We start from the raw sequence: 21,106 nt of genomic DNA on the forward strand, positions 1-21,106 counted from the left end.
AACCATTAAGGAAAGTGTTGGGGAAAATGAAGGTGAGCTACAACCAACTTCTTACCATATTATTGGAAATGGAAGCCATCGTGAACTCATGGCCCCTCACTTATGTGTCTGGAGACGCGCAATCATACGAAGTGTTATCTCCTCAAAAGCTGCTGACTGGAAGACAACCTGGTGCTACAACGGAGTCACCCGACTCTACGAAAATGAGCCGCAACGAGCTTATCGAATTGGATAAGTAGAGAAGCGAGCACGCTCTGACAATGGTGGAAGTTATGGCAAGACTCGTACTTGTCCGACCTTAAGCAATTTTACTATCGCAAGGGCAGAGGTACGAGAATTCCACGTGTTGGCAAATTCCTCTTGTTGAAAGAGCCGAACAGCAGACATCCATGGAACAACCGAAATGGGGGCAGGATATCTAACGGATATTCGGATCACAGTCGGGCATCCGACGGCAGAGTTGTGCTATGTGGTTGATACTAAATTTACCACAAGATGTGAACACCGCTCCATAATTGTAATCAAAATATAAATTAAAAGTGCCAGTTATATTCATTACTGCGGTTTTCCTATTCTATTTGCGTTTCGTTTTATTTTAAAACGAATAAAATTTTACTCATTCAACAGTTAACTAAATATAATACATGTTATAAAAAGTACTGAACTTTCTTAAAATTAAAAAAATAAGCAGCAATGCCTAGTACAAGTGTTACTAAAAATAATACATTACTTTTAAAATTGTATAGGATTCTTTTGGTAACAAGAGAGTCAATATTAATTTGTTTGCTTGAGCAAACTTTTACCTGGTTAAGCGATAAATTGTTTTAAGAAAATTGGTAGTGCACCTCTCGCTATACTGACTTTAATTGCAGGTGTCAATTAGCCCTAACGTCTTAGGGATTTTTGTGAGACATAAAATCCGCCTCCTTGTCATACGAGCAGACTGGAGTCTAGGTCCACCGGCCGAATGATACCGGCATCCGCCAGTATATATATGTCTGTCATTTGGTACAGCAGGCCGGTTAGGCTTCTCGGAGTGAGTCATACTCTAATTCATATAGGGGTCACAATATTTAAAACAGCATTCTTAGATGACACTTGTGGTAGTTTATTTTACTACTAAAGCGATTAACAATGCAGACACAAAAAAAATGTCCTGGAAAACCAACAATAAACCTATTCAAAACATAACGGAACAGCACTAAACGGGGCGATCGGACTACTTTGCTGGACCTCCAAAGCTGTAGAGTAGCTACGTGCTGCTAGGTCATAGTCCCCCATTGCTTCCAACACTTTTCCCAGGTTATACCTAACGTTCAAAACCAATAATAAAGTGTATGGAAGTAAAGAAGCGCTAACTTTATTGAACATACGCAGACAGTCTTTTTTATTTTGCAACTGCACAGCAAACATGACGGAAAAAAGTAAATGAGAAAAAAAGGTATGAGCTGGTGCAGTTGCCGCTCCCCGTTCACAACAATAAAATATGGCTGTCTGTGTGCATTTCAACGCTAGTTGCACATGTTGTGTAATTTTTTTCGTGAATCGTATGCTAAACATGATTCTAAACAAGCAGTATAGTACAGCGATTTATTTCTTACCATGAGGTTTCCGCTACAGGATCGAGGCGAACAGTTTCTCTAAGCGTTTTCTCTGCTAGGCGATGACTGCCCAGATAGTGGACGCAGAGACCCTATAAGTTAAAAATAACAATAACATAAACGGCGATAAACTGTCTAAAAATAGTTTCTACTAAGTGAACAAATTGACTGTAAACTCCACATGTGTTTCGCTTTTATCATCATGGGCAATTATTAGTTAAGAGGAATGCCTTTCTTGTTCAATTTAGCTGTGCTAGTACGACTAGTTCTCGCACAAGCAATTAGTTAATACGAGATGAAGATCGCCAGCACACCCAGCTGAATTCACAAAGGCTACGCTTTTTCCAGCTGCAGTTCGTGTGAAAAAGAACGTTTGACGTTGACTGCAACACAGTAACTACTTTACTTAGAATTACGGCGCTCCAAACAACTCACGATCGACAACCATGGACAACGACAAATTCATAAAGGAAAAAGCTCGTGACTAACCAGATGTTGTAGACTAGGGATGTGAAATGGGCTCAGAGATGTGGCATTTTTAAAATATGTCTTGGCGTCTGCAAACTCGTTCTTGGTTTCATGAATAAGTCCACGCTACAGAGAAAAAGGCCAACAATGTTGCTCATTGAATTTGACATTAATGTAAACGGGTTTTAATAGTTCGATTGGGTTAAGTAGTACCAAATACATGACGTGATGAGAAGCCGGACTCAGAATGGCAGCCTCCTGCGCACATGCTAGTGCCTCTTCGCATTTTCCTAGTCTAACGTAAAGCTCTCCAGTTAGAAGCCAGATCTTAAGCTGCACTTGCCATGCCGGTCCTGGTTTTGGTAGGCTCGAGCACATCGATGACGTGACGTCCGACAAAGCTTGCTCTGCACGAGCTGCCGCTACCGACTGGGCGTAAATGGAACCTATGGGAATAAAATTTCGTTATAGTACCGTTCGGCCGTAAACGTGATGCTATCACGCACGTTACGAACGCAGATTTGAGGTAAGATTAGTCTTACTTTCACGTTCGTTGGCTTCGGAAATGTGCTGTGCGGAAACTGCGCTCATTGCCAGACTTCTGGTATCGTAGTTGCTGTAACTATGACTGACGTTCGGATTATTTTCACTTGTCACGTTGGCTCCTGATGAGGAAGAATCCTCATAAAGTTGCTTCCACAATGCCAACATATGTTTAGCGGTGCCGAGCGCAACTTCACCTCCGAAACAACGTTCTTCCAACAGCGTTTTGATGTAGAGTAAATCGAAATTGTTGGGGTATTCTTCTAACGTTGCTTCCGCTAGCGAAAGTGCTCCTTGACATTGGTTAACATGTGATTCCTCCTCGTCATCAATACTAGCATTTGAAGAGGAAGACATTTGCGAGGATGGTGACGCGGCTGGCGTAGAAAGTAAAAGCGAAAGTAGCAATAAAGACGGAAGGTGTTCACCTCGCAAACGCAAAGCCATCCGTACTTCAGCTAAGGCCTGTGACACCTGGCGACAAAAGGCGTGTGTCAGGGCCAAGTAAAAATGAACAAGATGATCATTAGGATCGTGTTCGGCTGCATCGCACAGTGACTTCAGGCAGACTGCCATCCAGTTCTGCTTCAGGGGTTGAATGCGGCTCTGACGCCACTTGATGAAACTGGCAATCCCTTTAATCAAGCAGGCCCTATCGTAATAATATTAATGAATAACAAAGGATGCACTGTGTTTACTACAGAGAGCCCTGTTATGATGTACTGGTAAGAAAAGATGAACGATACCTGGCAGCGACATTTGAATCTTGCGCCTCTGCTCGCTTAGTCGCTTCTGAAGCCAAATTGAACCCGTCGTCGACAAGATTCAGATGTTCCAAACAGACCTTGGCTGCCATCAAGCAAGGTAACGGATTTTGTGGGCACAGCCTGGCAACTTCCTGTATGACCACATGAATCACTTTGTTAAGCTGTGTGCTTTACCGTAAACTTTATTCAAACCTTCAAGACTAGAACGGCTTTGTTGAATTTTCCTGCCGCTATGAGTGAATAGGAAAATTGCGACCAGATGTGAGCGTCTTCAAAAGAGAACTTCAGAGCTCTTTCAAGTGATTCACAAAGCATGGCGGTCTGGCCATGTTGAATGCAGCAAACAATCAACAAATCGTAAACGACGGTTGCGTTTCGCATCGAGGCCTTGCGCAACTCACGAAACTCTGGTGACTGGCTCAAAACCGCATCCCGCACCGCCATGGCCTCGCTTAAAAGTATGAGAAGAAAAACTTCTTCGTTAACGTCACGCGGTGAGAATAGGCTAGAACCAGAATAGTATTTTGATTTCCAGTGACTGTTTGGTCCTTTAGACCCCACAGCCCCGTAGTTTGCCTGCAGGTGGGATTATAGGTAATTAGCTGGAATGTTCCCAGAAGAAATTAGAATAAATTAAATAAAAAAGAACTCGATTACCTGGCATACTTTGCGAAGTAAGACCTCTGCCAATTGTCTGGCAAACGTCAAGCGAAGGGTTTGAGTTGCAGAAGATTCCATGGCGCGTAGCACTGTCCGATATCTTGCAATTGCTTCATTCCACCTTTGAGCCTTAATGTGAATTAGCGGAGCCCTCAACAAGGCTGTTTCCAGCAACATTCCTATTCTTTGCTCAGTCAAAGGAGGTAGAGGCGAATTTGATCCTGTTGTTGAAATACTCCAATTGCTCTGACCTTTAAATTTTTTTACGTTAGAAGTATTTAGAATAAATCGTTTTCAAAAATTACACTGGAGACCGTGTTTACTTTCTATTCAGAAACAGTGTATACCTTGTAACTTATCTTGCTCCTGCAGATACAGCAATGCAATATCTCCAGCTATTTCCATGCTTCTAAGAATTTGTTGCTCTCTACTATCATTATTTTTTCCATATGTTGAACCTGGAGGAATTTTTTCCAATGCTAATGCCTGAACAGCAAAAGACTCTGCAATAATTTTGAGACTCCGAACTGGTAGGGGTTTCTCAGTTAGTTGATCCAAGCCAGCCTCAGAAAGGAATTGCAAAGCTTCAATGTATTCTCCTGAAAGAAATTAAAAAAGAAAAAATACATTAGATGCTACAAATTACCATTCAAATTTTTACCACAGGCAAAATGTAGTTTTGCTAATAACAATTGAGCATCCATGGATCCTGTTGTTCTTGAACCTTCGATTCCTGCTGGTAGAGTTAAATATTGTTTAGCTTCCTGCAGCCCATTTTTTAATTCTGCATGTGTTTGATTTGCTGCATCATATGGTGTGTGGTCTTCAAGGTATTGCTCCAATTTGGCTTCTCCAAGTAAGAAATTTGCTAATTGATCTGTAACATCCCCCACCTCATGATTAGCTTAAAATAGAAAATTTTTCATAAATTTTTAACAAATAATAATACCATTTATTCCAACTTTCCCGCCTTCCGTTAACTCAATCAATTTCTTCCAACAGCCTTCGTCTCGTAGTTTCTGAACGTCTACTTCTAGTTTGCCAGTCGATTTCTTTGAAGTCATGTTTAATTTTCAGACTCAAGTTGGAATAGAACTTTTGGCAACTGCCTTTTACACCTTCATGTATACTACTTTTCAGTGAATCATATATCTGCAGCCAAAAACAAGATGAAATACAAACTTTCTGACATATACTAAGGCTGCTGACAGATAATCTTCAAAAATTCGTCTGCAGCTGTTGACAAACAGTAGCCTTTGTTAAAGACAGATGTCGTTGCCGGTTATAATGGCAAAAATGACAGCTGTCTACAGCAAGAAAACTAATAAATTTCGAGCACGTTTTTGACTAATCATAGCCATTATAAGGGTTTGCAGGAAGAGTTTCACTTACGTGGTTCATGACCCAAAGTTTTTGCTCTTCCATCACCAGTCTTTAGTTCAGAATGACATGAAATAGGGTACGCCCCGGTTCATTACTAGGGACTGCAGTTAAAATATAATCAGGTTATGCTTGGCTAAACACGAGATCTAGGTATAAGATATATCCTGCATGAATATAACTACCTGCGACAAAAATCGAGCATTAAGCTGTTATCGATCAATCAGGTTATTTGTTACTGTTCGTAAATTATATTACGAGGATGCAGAGGAACAATAACAAGAAGATTGTACGAAGTTGCAGTCAGCGTGCGTTTAAAACTGCGTACAAAAATGTTGTTTTCTCTTTAGTTTTTTTTTTTTTGCTGTTTTATTGCTGTTTTATTCAATGGAAGAAAGTACGTGGGTCTGTTCCTGTTATGCCGTTAGATGGAGTAGATATCGAAGAAACTCGATCGATAAAAGAGCTGTCGCATTACAATTGCCAGAGGAGAAACGAGCGGCGAAAGTTGCGCTAGTCTCTCTGCCGAGATATTGATTGGAATAAAGCAACCAACGGGCAAGGCAGAAGACGAGAGAGATCAGATGAATGGAGGCCACTCGAACGGCACCCACGCTTTTTTTCATTTTTATTTGTTCCGTCTTCCAACTTCTCCACCGTGCACATGATCGCTTTTCCTTCGTTGCGTAACTCGCCGCGGTTTATCAATAATTTCTTGACTGGCAGTAAGCAGATTCGTCAATGATGCCAGTGTCTTTTTCCCGGACACCAGCGGAAACCACAGGTGGCTGCCATTTCCTTATGTCCCTGAGGCGCGTATGGAAAGTAGGTTCTTGTCAACACTTTTTCTCGTCATACATTCACACCGATGGGTGCAATATCGGAATGTTACATGTCGTTGCGCAGCTACGCCCTTCTTGATGCAAATCACACCGCACACGATGCTCCATTTCACCGCATTTACGCTAACTTGCAGTAGCTCTAGGTATCGGTACTAGTTGGGAGCGGCTAAACCAATGCTTTACGTGTGCAACTTGCCTAGTTTTCTGATTTTGGAGCAATGAGACAATATTGCACACGCACCCGTTAAAGGCGAGAGTTCCGTAATTCGTTGGCGGTCGAACCATTAGCAACTCACCACTCTGAGTGTATATCATGGCCTCGTACATAATTGAGTCAATTAGAGCAAGCACAACAAAAGATTCAATCGGGGGAAGTAAGGCGATGGGGAAAATGTACACTTTTCCCGTGTTGCAGCCATCCGGTTGCAACCTAGGCGAAAATCCAGTTACGTTCCACGCTAGCCAAACCTAACTATCGTAGGAGGGATCCCTTTGGCTATTAAGCCACGCTGGATGGCATATTTATTGTCGCTATAGTACCCCGAAATTTTGTTCTACATTAGAAGTGGGACAGATACACCTACGTACGTCAAGGTATAACTGGATGAAAACTGGAGGCTATTCACACGTGACGCGGACATACGATGCCATCGTCACATTTTGTGTATACAACGTGGCTTTCGTTGTTCTGTGCGACGCTAATTTTCGTATCGCTTTCCCGTAAGTGTATTTCATTGTTTGCGTTGTTTAAAATCTTTAATGAAATAATGCGTTGACCATCAACAAACTAAAAGATGATGACTGAAGGCTTGCGCTCAACTTTTGAATGAGCTGTTTGTAATTGCCTTCTCTATTAGCAGCCTGTGGCAAATCTTCTTTTTTCACGTGTCTTATTCGACGAAATTGTTAATACAGGCTTTTACTCTTTTTACCCCAATAAAAAAACACTGTAAAACAGCCAGACAAACCATATCAAGCTCTAACGCATTTCGCTCGTGCTGCAAAGTACACAGCTGTCGCATCAAGTTTCACCTTTAACCTTCCCTACACTGCAGTGAAACCATTTCAAATGCGTCCGTGTACACTGTATTTAGGTTGTGCTTCATTTTTGCCTCAGGGAAGAAACACTGGGCAAGACGAAGCGTTCACAGGTCTTGATAAGAATATTGCGCCATTGCGAAAAACGAGTGTCATGCTGCAATCGGAGACCCACCAGGTGTATTGTTACAAAATAGCCCATATAAGTTTGGTACCTGGCCGTAACAATCGGCTGCGGTTTTGTAGCCCCACATCGTGATATACGTATACATATAACGGTAACCTTTACATTCTGCGGCATTGACGGCAACTATAGTTGCGATTGACGTCATTTTCGACGTGTCCTATATGCTTTGCCACCGTAATCTCGGTCCCCTTGCTCCTTCCAATCCACAAGAGGAAGGGGAAAACAAAAACCAACCAAAAATAAAAAAAAGGCGACGCATTGCGGAGGCTTTGCACGAACGCGTTCGACGAGCAACGACGAAGCCGGAAAAGAATCAAGACACACGAGAAAGGAGATAGACAGCGTAAAGAAAAAAAAATTATAAAAGAACAATAGGAATGAAGATTGAAGAAATGGTCAGGCCAAATAACGACAGAAAAACAAGATCCCCGCAAGATCCTCCTTCCCTTCCTCCCTTCTTCGGGCTGACAGCCGAGATCTTTATCTCCAGTCTCTTAGAAACGCTGGCCAAAATCTTTGCTATAACCTCCGAAAAAGGCAAAGAAAAAAATGTTACTAGATGAATAAGCCAATAAAGGCGCTAACATCCGTCTTGCTGTACGACATCTGTGCTTGTTTTTATTTTTATTTTCTCCTACCGATCCCATTTTTTCTCAACCAATCGCCGTAGAGTCATTTAATTATTATCACCCGTCCGGACGTGATGGCGATCAATTTCCCCGAGATCGCACGTATCAAAATGTTTTCTCTATTTTGCGCAATACGCGAGACAGTGATGGAAAATGGCTGAAGTATAGATGTGGATATATGATGCTAAAAACAGTAGCAATTTTTTGCCAGTCAATCGAGTGCTGGAGGGATACGCACAACCCAGCACATGTATAAAACGTACGATGTAGATGTGTAGACCAGTTACTCTGGCTTTAAATACTAATCAACTTACGTTAACCATGAACAGCCTACAGTGCCATGAGTCGGGATAAGTTTCAAGCAAAAAAATAAAAATAAACAGATAAAATTGGAAATTTGTGAGATCAGTTCGGCTAAAACAACTTGTTATGCGACAAATTGAGTTCCCAATGCGATCATTGGTGGACATGCCCGTCGTATTTACCGGCAGCAGACGAGTGTGATCGAGCATGATAAGTTGATCCCCCCGCCCTCACCCCCCCCCCCCCAACAGCAGTGTGTGTTGCTGGGTTTGATTTATCATGGCATATCATGGCTCCTTGGTCTATCATATAGATTAAACTGGTGATAGTTAAAGAACGCGAACAAGTCGTTGGATGGTGTTTGTTTCTTTTTCCCAACCAAATAAAGCAAAAGAAAGGGAAAAACTAAAATCGAGAAACCGAGCTCGTGTCTTGTGATACAAACCAAACTAATGTCTTTGATCGTCTACAATTTGACAAAAAAAAAATAAATAAAATGCTGCGGCATTCGAGCTTGGCAATAGGTAAGACGTAGTGCGTCTCTATACGTTACCTTAACGCAATTTCTTCGGCGGGTTAGGGGAGTGGTCTCGGGAACTGGCGTGGTTCTCTACACGACACGCCAAAAAAATTTAACGACGACAATGCAGATCGTTTTCAATGGCTTCTCGGCAGTATCCGCAGTCGCTGCTTTTCCGCTTTGCAGATCATCGATTTTTTTTTTTTTCTTGTGTTATGTTATGATTCACTGGTCAAACGTACTGGGGGGTGAGTTATACTGTACGGTATGTGAATGCCAATGACGTTTTTTAGTGTCACCCATCGTGTATATACAAAAGAAAGTTGAACGGGTGTGCCACCCAAGCCGGTCGCGTACGGAATTTTAATCCAGGCATCATCAGGCTCGTCACGCGCCTTTTGACGGCCGCAAAGTTTTGTTTGCATCACTGCACACGCCCTCCCATCAAACTGTTTTCATCATTTTTTATCAATCAGTGGTTAAAACCATTTATTTTGTTTTTCTTTATTTCTTGATGAATAGAATTAGACTTTGTGATAGGCCGTAGGGTCTTTTTTTTTGAGGGGGGACCGCAAACACAATTTTTCTATGTAATTCAATAAAGCTATATTCATTCCGGCTTTTTTCTTTTCTTTTGAAAATATAAGGAGTTGGCAAAGTGGGACTTGGATAATGCACCGGCGCATGCGAATATTGAAGATGTTGATCATCGATTGAATTATGGCATAACCGTTATGGGGCTATATTTTAAACTATACTACAGGCTAAAATGATGAGCTTTTGTTGCCAAAAGTGTAATGTATTTATTGATTCGCCAAATGATGTTCACACGATCGGACGGTTCCTAATAGCTTTTCTCCTCACCGTCGTTCGTGAGGCTATTTCATGTCTTTACGATTGCAAGTTTGCGTATACAACTGTACGATTTGCATTGTAAATGAGAAGCCTCATGAATATGCTTTGTGCACAATATTCATCCTGCCATTAGCTGTTGTTTCCAGAAATAATGGGAAAAGTATGCAGTCAGCGTGCGGAATAAAATGATTGTTGGATGTAGCAGATTCGGCATTTCTAAAATGCCAATAGAATATCAATGCAAGAGAAACAACTAATCGTTCAGATCAATTCGGCAACACTGATTCCCCCTACTAGGATCAGCTTTTTGTTGACGTTACGCGACTTGGGCTCGCAAGTCTCTTTGCTAGTTGCGTGTGTCCGACTAATTACATTAACTATCGGCAGTCGCGCGAGGCCTAGCGTATATAGACATCCTTTACTAGTTGGTAGCCTACATTTTTGTTTTTATCGGATTGTCCATTACGCTGCCCATGCGTTAGTCCTTTTATTTTTCGATCCATGTAGATATTCTATATTAGAGGGGTGTGTGTTACTATGGTGACCAGATAAAGAAAATGGAATGGGGAATCGACCGTACCGGTCGTAAAAGTGCGCAACGCGCAGCACACATCACACAACCAGCCTACAATCTGCGTGGAGTGGAACATGAAACTCTAAAAAGCAACGAGAAAAAGAAAAAAAAAAAGAAAAAAAAAACCCCAAAGAAAAGCTAGATGTCAAAATCAGCGGTTTGTTCCATTCGGTTACGGTATGGCCCGGAAACTGTTGAATTTCCCCACACATTGAAAATATGACGTAAAACAAAGTTTGGCTGGTTGGATATGCTCGTCATGCATGTGACTGGAACAGCTATTTCTTTGTACGAAATCAAATAGTTTCATTGTATTTTGGGCGTGTCCGCAGCTCGTTTCTCTGACAACATGGCAGGTATAGGTTTTAATATGGCGCTGTATCGTGATACGACGCCGTATTAATCCATCACAATATGTCCTCCGCAGATGCTATCAAGATTGAAAGAAAATGATTACATATCATATTGGTTATCGTTCCTAGTAACATGGCCTGAACGCCGAGGAGCTCTTCCGCGTTTGTCCCCTTGCTTTTTAGCAAATGTAGCAAAGGAGGCGAATCGCGGGACTCTATTAATTATAGTACGCTATCATCCGTGCGATGTTCGCTCATATTAACAAATACCAAAATGAACCGAATTGAACAACTGTGACACTCGGACGCATACCCGTCAGCGCTTCCATTGCGTCTTAAATTTTGCCAGTGCAAGGGAAACGGTTAAAAGACAATGGCCGAATTTGTGGCTATCGCATTTTCTTGTTTTTGTTAAGCACAGGTTTTACATGCAAAAGTTCTTGATTTCTATAGCCCAAAAATTGGATACTTCTATTTACGAGTTACCAGTTTCGGAAATGCGATAGTTGGCGCGAATGTCGGGCATACTTTATTAACAACTGTACGTGCTGGCAAATTTCTACTGTTGATCAGTACGCTTAGAAATAGGAACAAGCAAAATGAGTTCTGTCCTATTTGATTGACGCGAGCAGCAAAGTTGGAAGACTAGCAACGGAGTAGTTAACAAGGTAAGTCATGTGGTGTGCTTGATATTCCGAGAACATGTAGATTAGAAAATGATTCCATTGTTAGGTCGGTTATGACAGCTCGTAATCAAATCTATATCTAAGTTGTGTAAAACGTTAAAAGATAATTGATTCGCTGAGCGAAACAGCCATTAGCTATTGATATTGCATTTCATTTTTTCCACAACTTTTGCTGATATGATTAACGACGTCGATTTGCCTGCTTCGTTCTAAACATAAAGCAATAGGTTTTTATCCGACTTGCGGAAGTGGCTTGCGAAATGCCGTTTCTCGCAGACGACTGTCGTAACAGATAAAATGTTTTTTTTGTTTTTTTTTCCCTTCTCCCAGTTACCGACGGCGAGTCGAGCGCACCCTTACGACGGCACAGAGTGACTCCGGCCGCTATGTAAAATGACGCGCGCATCAAAACTCTCTCTCTCTCTCATCCACGTACCGTATTGGCTGGTTGGATATACTGCAATGCGAAAAGCTTCCATCTTTTATCTCTGTTCCGTTCGGCTCTGGGACGCTCTTTGGATCGGTCAAGATTTATTTATTATCAACGGCGCGGAGAAGACAAAATGGATCGGATAGACTATGGGGGGATGATGGGGAAAACATACCTTTGATTTTCAAATAAGAAATAACAAATTTTTTATTTTATCTGGCATCTTTCCTCGTGCGCTGTGTGCAATCGCCCATTTACGACACTGATCGTTGGATAGAACAAAATCGGCTTGTATTCGTTAAGCTAAGAGAAAGAAATGATTGAAAAATAAATGGTTGATTGAACATTTTATGGCTACATATTCGTGAAGCTTTTAAAACAAATTGTGACTGAATAATCGTGCAAGGGTCACTTGTGTCAGCATATGTCCGCTGCTTACGTCGAGACTGACAGCCTGTGCATGTAGGAAAACGAAAATTGCTCATCTTGTAGTCTTCCATCTTCCTTTCAGGCGAACGATAAGGCAGAATACATGATGAATGCCGGGAATAGTATACATTTTGATCCGATTTTTTGTGTTTGTTTTGTTTTGTGAGAAGTGACGCACAGCCTTAAACCTAAAATAAAGTTATTATTATTTGATGATGACGGGGGGCAACGGAAGCGCCTCGCAGTCACACGAGGCGCACGTGAATATTGAACACCTTATGGCTGCCTTTCGTTTCTCGGTAACTCAGCATGCAAATGCGACAAAACTAATGGCTATATAATTTGAATCCGTGTGAACATAACAGCAATGATGGTGATCCGTTTTGCTGACGCATTCCATAGATGAGCAACTGTCGGCTATTTATCGCAGAATAAGCCATTTCTTTTCTGTCGTTAGGGAAATCATATGTAGATTTATTTCAGCGAGACGACGACGTTTAAGCGGCGTGAAGAGAAATAGCGTAGATATTGCTTAAAAAAAAACAACGAAATTTATTGCTGAAATCATCGTTGTTTTACGATTATTCCACAGCCCTTCAACGGGCTCGTTTATTTTAAATAATGTTTAAATGAGCACATTCGTTAATGATTGATTGCGATGAATGTGATCAGCCTTAGCAGCGTGTCGTGTTTCATGCCTCTCTTGTGTGTCAGGTAGTTAAAAGCTAGATTTTAAATGTGGCATTGATTATAAACTCTAATTATGGAGCCACGAGTAATTTGAGTACTTGTGTGCGCATGGCACATGGGGGATTGCGAGCGCCCTGCGAAAATGATGGTTTTGCGACATGTAGACAATAGACTATAGCGAGAATGAGAGGGGAGGTTAGAGAAAAAGACTTGGCAATAGTGGGCGCCGGGGTAGTAGTCACCTTGGTGGCGGAGCAAGAGAGTGTGCGCCGGGCGGGACTATTAATGAGTTCAAGTCTATTGATCGGTCCCTCTTTTGGCCGCCTCCCGCACAATCACTCATGGACTTGTCTCGTGGATGTAGTCACTCTTTCCACAAATTACCAACAAACTTCTAGTCGACAGAGTCGGCACATTTGCAACTACTCTGCAAAGAACGTTTAGGATTCTTTAGTTAAACAATGGACCAGATAATGGAATAAGCATTTGCTTCTAAAGCCAATATTAATACAATAAAAAAACCAAACAAAAAAGAGGAGGATTTATGAGTGTTACGGCAGACAGGTGGCGCTCGTTATTCACAGCCTGGAATTATATGAAAACATTGACTCATGCCAGTAAAAACATAATTAATAAAGAGCAAAAGATAAATCCATTTCCTTTGTTTCTCTCTTTCTCTTTCTCTCTCTTTTTTGACGTGAGGGCTCACAGTTCACATAATGTCGTCCATATATTTAAACAATGATGTTTGACTTCCCATTTTTTTTTTTAGGCATCGACGCATAGCGTTGGCCTGCGGGTAGTTTCGGGTGGATCCTCATATTCCAGCTATTGCATCACGTATGGCATGTCAGACACGTCGAAAAAAAAAACAAATAAAATAACGTGTGGAGAAGACACCACCATTTTCAAAGATAACGATTTATCTCGTACATGACAATCTCTGGTTGTTTTGTATTTGTCTGTGTGGCTCAATGAATTCGGCGCTGACGTAACGATATCGACATTACAACTTCTTCAACTGGGTTATCTTATTGCATTTTCTATATCGTTTTCTGTAGGTAACAAAAAGCAGCCACAAACAAATGGCGACACACCAAATCCCTTCTTCTTTTGTCCTCGATTAACTTCGAGAAGCTTTAAAAGAAAAACAAAAAAAAAGGAAAAGAAAAAGAAAAGAAAAACAGTTGAAAAATAGAAAACGTCATGGCATTTGTATATATATCCGAGCAAACGAGTGACGTGTACCAATGGGCTAAATGTCTGTTTACGTTTGATCATAGAGAAAACGCCCAAACAACTGACGTACGCCATCCGCAGTGGGGGAAAAAAAGAAATGGTATCTGGTTTTACCTGTTGAAAAAATACCTTTTCATGCAAGTTTGGCTCGCCGTGCTTCTCTAAGGGGCATGCAGTCAAGAGGTTCTGCAACCCTACGCATAGGTTACCCCAACCTTGATAACGTGGCCGCTAGGTGAAACACCAAGGGCTGCGAATAACCAACAGTCAAGGCAATTCGCACCATAACTTTTAATTTGATTGGCTACTCCAATATTTTTGTTTCCTTATTGGATTCGTGTGGACTTAGAGAGGCTAAATTATGTGGCCTCAGACTATGGCAGACTAAATAGCCGTTGAAAGCAACTAGTAAGACTGTCGCAATTTCAAGAGAAAAGAAGGGTGATGTTCAATGGTTATTCGATTCGACTACAGTGACAAGTTTATGGTCTTTCTCGTTCGAGCTTTCCCATATTTTGTTTTCTTGTAATCATACAGTTGCTTCAGATTCTGCGTTTCATTTTTGAGATTCGCTTTCTTTTTTTTCTTTTTCGCTTGCTTAAATTAGAGCCGTGTTGACAAACGCCATAAAAATGTCCCCTTCCCTTTTTCTCATTCCTGTCCTTGTGAAAATTTGGCTTGATAGTAGCAAAAATCCCCGTGATGTAAATTCGATTTTTTTTCCTCCCGTATAGGTCGGACGCTATTTTAATTTATGCAAGCTGCTGCAGTCAAATACAACATACACTGTAAAGCTAAGTCAATCATCTTTTTTGTGTGTTATATTTAACGTCAGGCAGAACGAGGAAAACACACGAGAAAAAATAAACACCAATTAAAAAGACATTATATAAAAATTTTTGAGCTGAGCTGATAGAACTGACGATTCGCTCTTCGCTGTGTCGTCGACTCTGCATTGCAGGTGCCAGCCGACCAATAGGCGACGGCGCACCCCACCCCACGCGGAAGTGGGGGGAAAATGGGTGGCAAGCGACTGCGGGATGGGAAAGAAAAGAAAAAAAAAAGAAAAAGAAAAAAGGGAAAAACGCGGACGCGATGCAGTACGTTCGCCAGCCAACCAGATAGGAGAGTAGCCTGAAGGAGTTGCGGTGGCGCTAGCCGACAGTCTAATAGCAGAAAGGCAGAGCTTGAGAGGCCCTATTATTACCCAAGCCGCTGTTTAGCCGAGATGGCTGAGTATGCTCGTGTCGCATCCCACCAGAGCAGCGATCTTCCATTTGAGCTTCAACAAACATCAACAATTTTCAAACGGTGGGTCGTTGGGATGATTGCGCCCTTTGCTCCTCTCACGGTATTGAACGGGCTGTCAGCTAAAAACAAAGAAATATTACGCAGTTAATAACCCCCTCTTTCATCAAATAGATCAGGTAGTTTCAAACAACAACTCGATTATTGAGCATTCTAAACCTTCCGGCGAACAATTTCAGCATGATGATTGTTAATTTCAGGCCGTCTCACATCACGTTTTGCTTACAACTTCACGCGAAAACCACGCAGTGCACGATATGGAATCATCGGCCGATTAGTTAACATCGGAAGCATTAATAAGAGCATTTTCTCGCGTTCGTTTACGAATGTTGGGCATAATCGTATATACTTGTCAGACTTAAACTAAACGGAATAAGAATCCCGTGGAAGTGGCATCCAGTTGACATGTTATCCTCTAAATAGAATCAAGTGATTGATTTTCTTCGTTATAACAGTAAGAAGCTCGGTGGCAAATAACAGACTAGGAAAAACGTTGCACAAACTAGAAAGAACGTGGAATTTTCCTTGAAACGGAAGCCACGTTGACGAATTTCAAAATAGCTTTGCATACCCTGGAGTATCTTTTATCTGCATGATGTCATATCAATGCTCAAGTTAATTAACTTAAGAGCAAAAAGCTTTGCAGCTTTCCATAGGGAAACCATCTAAGGAAAGCTAATGAAACCAAGTGTGACGTATTATTAGAATGCTCTATTTGATTTGAAATTTGGCATCTATATTTACCAACGGAATAGTTAAAATAAATTACTTTGACGCATCGTAGATGGCAATTATCGTCTTCGTAACTATGGACGGGCACCGTACTTGGGCTAGATGCATGTGGACAAGGTCGACTAGTCATTTACATACACGAAACAGAACCCCTTCCTCATTCCCGCAAAAGTTGTTACTCGTATTTGGGATTGAAATCGATAAACTCAGACGGAAAGCGTTTACGAAGAATTTCGAGTTTAAAGCGGAAAATTCGAATCTGCATGACATTGACACCTGATCTGAATATCTGCCGTTTGTCACGTTTCGCTGTCAACCAACTAAATCGGATCCTTTATTCTTCATCTTAAACTGACCCCATTGATGCTGTATAGCAGATCCCGTCAACAGTTTTCTTTTTTTTTCCATAAAATTGGAAAATTGTTCCTTGTTGAAGAACGAAACCGGAAAGTATATCAAAAGGAATGGCAAATATGCGGCGGGGTTGGGCTTTTTTGCTTGACAAAATTTCAGTTTTGGGTTACTCACTTTGCATGGCTGAAGGCTGTTTAAAGTACGTGTATGTTGGTTGATGGTCAGTTTGGGCTTTTCCTTACACGAATGCACCAACAGTTGATGAGGACACTGTCTGGCTTGGTTTTACGTTTGATGTCAGTTTGGACGGATTTATGCCATTGGATAGCCTACATAACAGGTAACGCAGGAGGGTTTGCAACATAGAACGGCGAGAATGTGAGCAAGGTTAACAGCAGTCTGTCTGGCAATGAGCGTAGCGTGTCATGAAACCAAGCCGTTTCGCATTATCTGAAACAAAGTCCTAGCCATTTCCGATCTTTCCTGACGCCAGAGACATGCGAAATTGAACACATTACTCGTCACACAACTAGCATATAACAATGAAGAGATTTCAGTTCTCGTTGGTGCATTTTTTTCTTGTGCAATTGCCATATCAAGCGTTAAAAAGCGACACGTCAGCCAACAACTACCGCAAACTGAATTACGCTTCGTAGGAGCGCTCTCAGTCGCATTGCTTCATGAATCCGATTCTTAAATTGCTGAAGGGGAAATAAGACACAGAAAATAAGAACGTAAAGCCAAAATGGGAAAAAAAAAACTGAAAAGCGTATGCGACCGCTTTTTTGTCAGTGGCTTCCAAATAGTAAGAAGGTTGCTCTAACCGGTCAATATCCGTTTCTGGGTTTGGAAGCTTCCTCACTCGTCCGCAATGTGCACGTGGCGCCTCTAGTCCCGCCCCGCCTCTTTTCCCACTTTCTCTCTTCGTCCAAGCCTTGAGTTCAGTTGGCTTTCGTCTGTAGTGCTTGGTGAACGTCTCCGTCTGGTTGTGGTACTGCCTTCTTCTTTTGCTCTCTCCCTCCCATCGTCGACGTCGTCCGGGATAACTTATTTTTTTCCAACAAACTCTCTATTTTCATCCAACAATATCCACAATGGTAAGTGCTTCTACCTCGGCATCCTGTCGTGCAAGCCTGCAAAAGAAAGACTACTGTTCAGATACTTAGAACCATGAGAACGACTGCCGGGCATATACAGTTTATTGACTAAAAGAGCTGGCTGGGTGGAAGGGGGGGGGGGGGAGGAAAGAAGGGTGACTTGCGTCTCTCCTTTTTTTTTCGCAGCTTGTTGTCGATTCGGGCGAAACTTTGACATTGCCGGCTCGTTGTACTGAAAGCAGGGCAATTTGGTCGTCATCGCCTCGAAATGCCGAACGGTTCTTCTTTCTTTTCTAATTTTGGAGTAGCTCGTAAAAGCTTGTTGCTGGACGTCAATATGAGCCCGGCATATACGCAGACATGAACCTTTCAGACAATATGGTAACATACTGACTGACCAGAAAAGCCAAATTTCGAATAGAAAGTTTCTAGTGCAAGATATGTACAGACGAAGTCGAAAGCTTAGGCACGGACGAGCACAACATCGCAACCGGTTAAGAGCCTTTTTTCCTTTCAAATTGATAATGCATATTCATCTAGTTTTTTTTTCTGTGAAAGCCATTTTTTTGTGTCAATGTGATAATAAATTTTCATTAACCATTCTTTTTTCTTTCTTAAATCTGGTAGGCTGACCAATTGACAGAAGAACAGATTGCTGAGTTCAAGGAAGCCTTCTCCCTCTTCGACAAGGATGGTGACGGCACTATCACTACCAAGGAGTTGGGTACTGTCATGAGGTCGCTTGGACAGAACCCCACTGAAGCTGAACTCCAGGACATGATCAACGAAGTTGATGCTGATGGTATACAACTTTCAAATTTTTCTAACCTACAACATCTTTTTGTCACTTCAAGTGCCTGGAAAAATTGTATTTTACTGTCCACAATGTGCTTGTATGTTGGTTCTTAAAACATGAGGCATATAACATCAACTGTCAAATTGGAGGACTCGAGTGGAAGTGGACTTACTGCATGCATAAAACTAAATTTGTGCATGGTTCTGTATTCTTGGCATCATTGTGCAATTTCTAACTAATAGCTTGTCAATTAAGCGGACACAAATGGAAAATTTTTTGTTCTAACATTTTCATTTTCATTCAGGTAACGGAACGATCGACTTTCCCGAGTTTCTGACAATGATGGCTCGCAAAATGAAGGATACCGACAGCGAGGAGGAAATCCGAGAGGCCTTCCGCGTCTTTGACAAGGACGGCAACGGTTTCATTTCGGCTGCCGAGCTTCGGCACGTCATGACCAATCTCGGTGAGAAGTTGACTGATGAAGAGGTCGATGAAATGATCCGCGAAGCCGACATCGATGGCGATGGCCAAGTCAACTATGAAGGTAAAAATTGTCAGAATTCCTACTCACCTGTCTTTCTCTCTGCAGCAATCGAAACCAGCTTTCTAAACCCCTAGATTAAAAAAATAAGAAACAAACCACCTGCGTACGCAACAGGTCCAACTTTCCTGACAAGTTTCGTTTGGATTAAGAGCCCTGTTCTATGCACGTGCGGGTCCCATACTATTCGTTGCTTTTTAAAGGCGTCTTTCTCCCTTTAATTTAAGGTTTTCAGTCACGTGAAAATTTCATAATCTATCCGCCCCCCCCCCCCCCCCCCAAAAAAAAAAAAAAAAAAAAAATAAAACCTGCTTACAGCGTTTGGTTCCGTACGGTTTCAACTGTATTTGGCGACAACTGTTCATTTGCCGTCAACTGTTCATTTGCCGTCAAATGCTTAATTTTGAACTGTTTACCCGTGGAATTGACAGCCTGTGTAGAAAACCGAATTTAGTTCTCGTTCAGTAGTCTTAACATATTTAGAGCGGTATTTCTATTGTCAGAATCGTTCTGGCGTATTAATGTAAAATTCACAATCTTTCAACATGAGGCGCTTTCGCTATTTACAAATCATGAACCCTTGCTGCTCTGGACACAACACGTACAAGTCCAGTAATACTTTTGTGATACGAGTTTTACAGAATATTGACATTGTAGTCATTGATCTTGATTGCTATCGTCACACTTGTCATTTTGTTAAGGCAAGTGTTTGTTATTATTAAATTGATGTTAATAATTGTGTTTGTTTTTTCACAGAATTCGTGACCATGATGACCTCGAAATGAATGAATCCTGCGGTGTGGTGCCCCTTCCCCAGTGAGCCGTGTGCAGCGTGGACGTGGTTGTGTTTATCCGAGACAACAATCAACTACAACAAAACGTACCATAATTATCAAAGCAACTGTTTGTAAGACTACAGCAACACCCGGCTGAGGAAACAAAAAAAAAACATAAAAACTAAAAAAACAAACAAACAAAACAAAAAAAAAAAAGAAAAGAAGAAGCAAGTTGTAAAATTGATACTTTTGAGGGCGGCATCCATTTTGGGAAGGAAAAATAAGATCCACCAGATTTCGGTTTCAAAATAATTTTTTTTTGCTGTTTTTTTTCATATTTTGTGTGTAAAGAAACTAACGTTACTATCTTAAAAACACTTTGGTTCCCATGCATATAAACTGCGCTCGTCCAGTGTAGTGTTGTGAACTGCCGTGCTGCTCGGGGATGGAATACTGGACCAAGTTAATTTAAACCAGAATACGAATCGGCAGATTAAATTAAAGACAGAACAGAAAAACGAAAAAAAAAGACAAAACGTGGGAAGTTACTTGTCATACAGAAAAAGAGTGATCATTTGTCAGCTGTAGAAGAAATTCGATACATTCACCATCAACCAAACCCCTCCTTTTTGTTAAAACTTTGCGTTCACTAAATTTTAATATTTCGTTTATCCATCATTGTCTAGTTCTGCGCTTGAAGTCCCTTAGACTTTCGTTGTTTTGAACCATCTGTACACAAATCGAGCAATGGTTGAACTAAGTAACAGTTTATGTGAGGTGAAGCGGGGAATGGTCCATGCACCTATAACGAACGCTGCCATTCGGATTGGATTAGTATTTTCGATGGAACCTGCTGATTGTGGCGGGGTGGGGGGAATGGGAAGAATATTTTTGTTTGGAGTCGGCCAGTTTTTCCTCATTCAATTTTTGAGTGTTTTCATTGTATTTTTACCCTCCGAGCATTATCCCATAACATCTAGTAGGTAAAATTCGATCTATTCGACTATTGAAGTGAATCATCTTCAATCCCTAGAAACATCCACATTATTTTCAAATTTTTGTGTTGTGTTACATCCGCCCAAACCTCTTTTCCTTGATAAACACAAACAGCTGTCCATAAAAAAAATTAATAGATGTGGACATCCTCCCTCAATCCTTTTTTTCCAATCTTTGTGAGTTGATTTTTGGGTCTCGTCTTTGCGTTTTCTTTGTCGGTATGATTTCTTTTTGCCCTTTCTGGATTGCTTTGCGTTTCCCTTCTTCGCGTTTCGAGGCTGTTTTGTGCAAATCTTTTTTCCAATTTCG

General features: G+C 41.3%; 2 protein-coding genes across 3 annotated transcripts in view; one reads left to right on the forward strand and one right to left on the reverse strand.

Annotated features, from left to right (window-relative positions):
* The window catches only part of LOC130703524 (calmodulin), a 37,175-nt gene extending 17,153 nt beyond the window's left edge, over nucleotides 1–20,022 (forward strand). Inside the window, exons 1-4 of one of the 2 annotated variants that reach the window (XM_057524983.2) lie at nucleotides 17,522–17,685; nucleotides 18,313–18,487; nucleotides 18,786–19,028; nucleotides 19,782–20,022. In XM_057524983.2, the coding sequence (XP_057380966.1) occupies nucleotides 17,683–17,685; nucleotides 18,313–18,487; nucleotides 18,786–19,028; nucleotides 19,782–19,810 (450 nt within the window). In that variant the 5' untranslated portion in view covers nucleotides 17,522–17,682 and the 3' untranslated portion in view covers nucleotides 19,811–20,022. Of the gene's footprint in view, nucleotides 1–17,521; nucleotides 17,686–18,312; nucleotides 18,488–18,785; nucleotides 19,029–19,781 lie in introns of those variants that run through there. The other variant, XM_057524984.2, reaches the window with a different exon arrangement.
* Nucleotides 1,093–5,241, reverse strand: LOC130703511 (tetratricopeptide repeat protein 7B-like). The gene is made up of 11 exons (XM_057524964.2): nucleotides 4,989–5,241; nucleotides 4,701–4,916; nucleotides 4,387–4,638; nucleotides 4,037–4,290; nucleotides 3,572–3,955; nucleotides 3,359–3,510; nucleotides 2,612–3,264; nucleotides 2,283–2,515; nucleotides 2,091–2,195; nucleotides 1,602–1,693; nucleotides 1,093–1,309 (listed from the first exon to the last, which is right to left on the reverse strand). Exons 1-11 carry the CDS (start codon nucleotides 5,101–5,103, stop codon nucleotides 1,177–1,179), a joined length of 2,589 nt encoding a protein of 862 aa, XP_057380947.1. The 5' UTR covers nucleotides 5,104–5,241; the 3' UTR covers nucleotides 1,093–1,176.
* Nucleotides 20,023–21,106: the final 1,084 nt, after the last annotated feature.

Source organism: Daphnia carinata, chromosome 7, assembly GCF_022539665.2.
Source record: "Daphnia carinata strain CSIRO-1 chromosome 7, CSIRO_AGI_Dcar_HiC_V3, whole genome shotgun sequence".
Taxonomy (NCBI): domain Eukaryota; kingdom Metazoa; phylum Arthropoda; class Branchiopoda; order Diplostraca; family Daphniidae; genus Daphnia; species Daphnia carinata.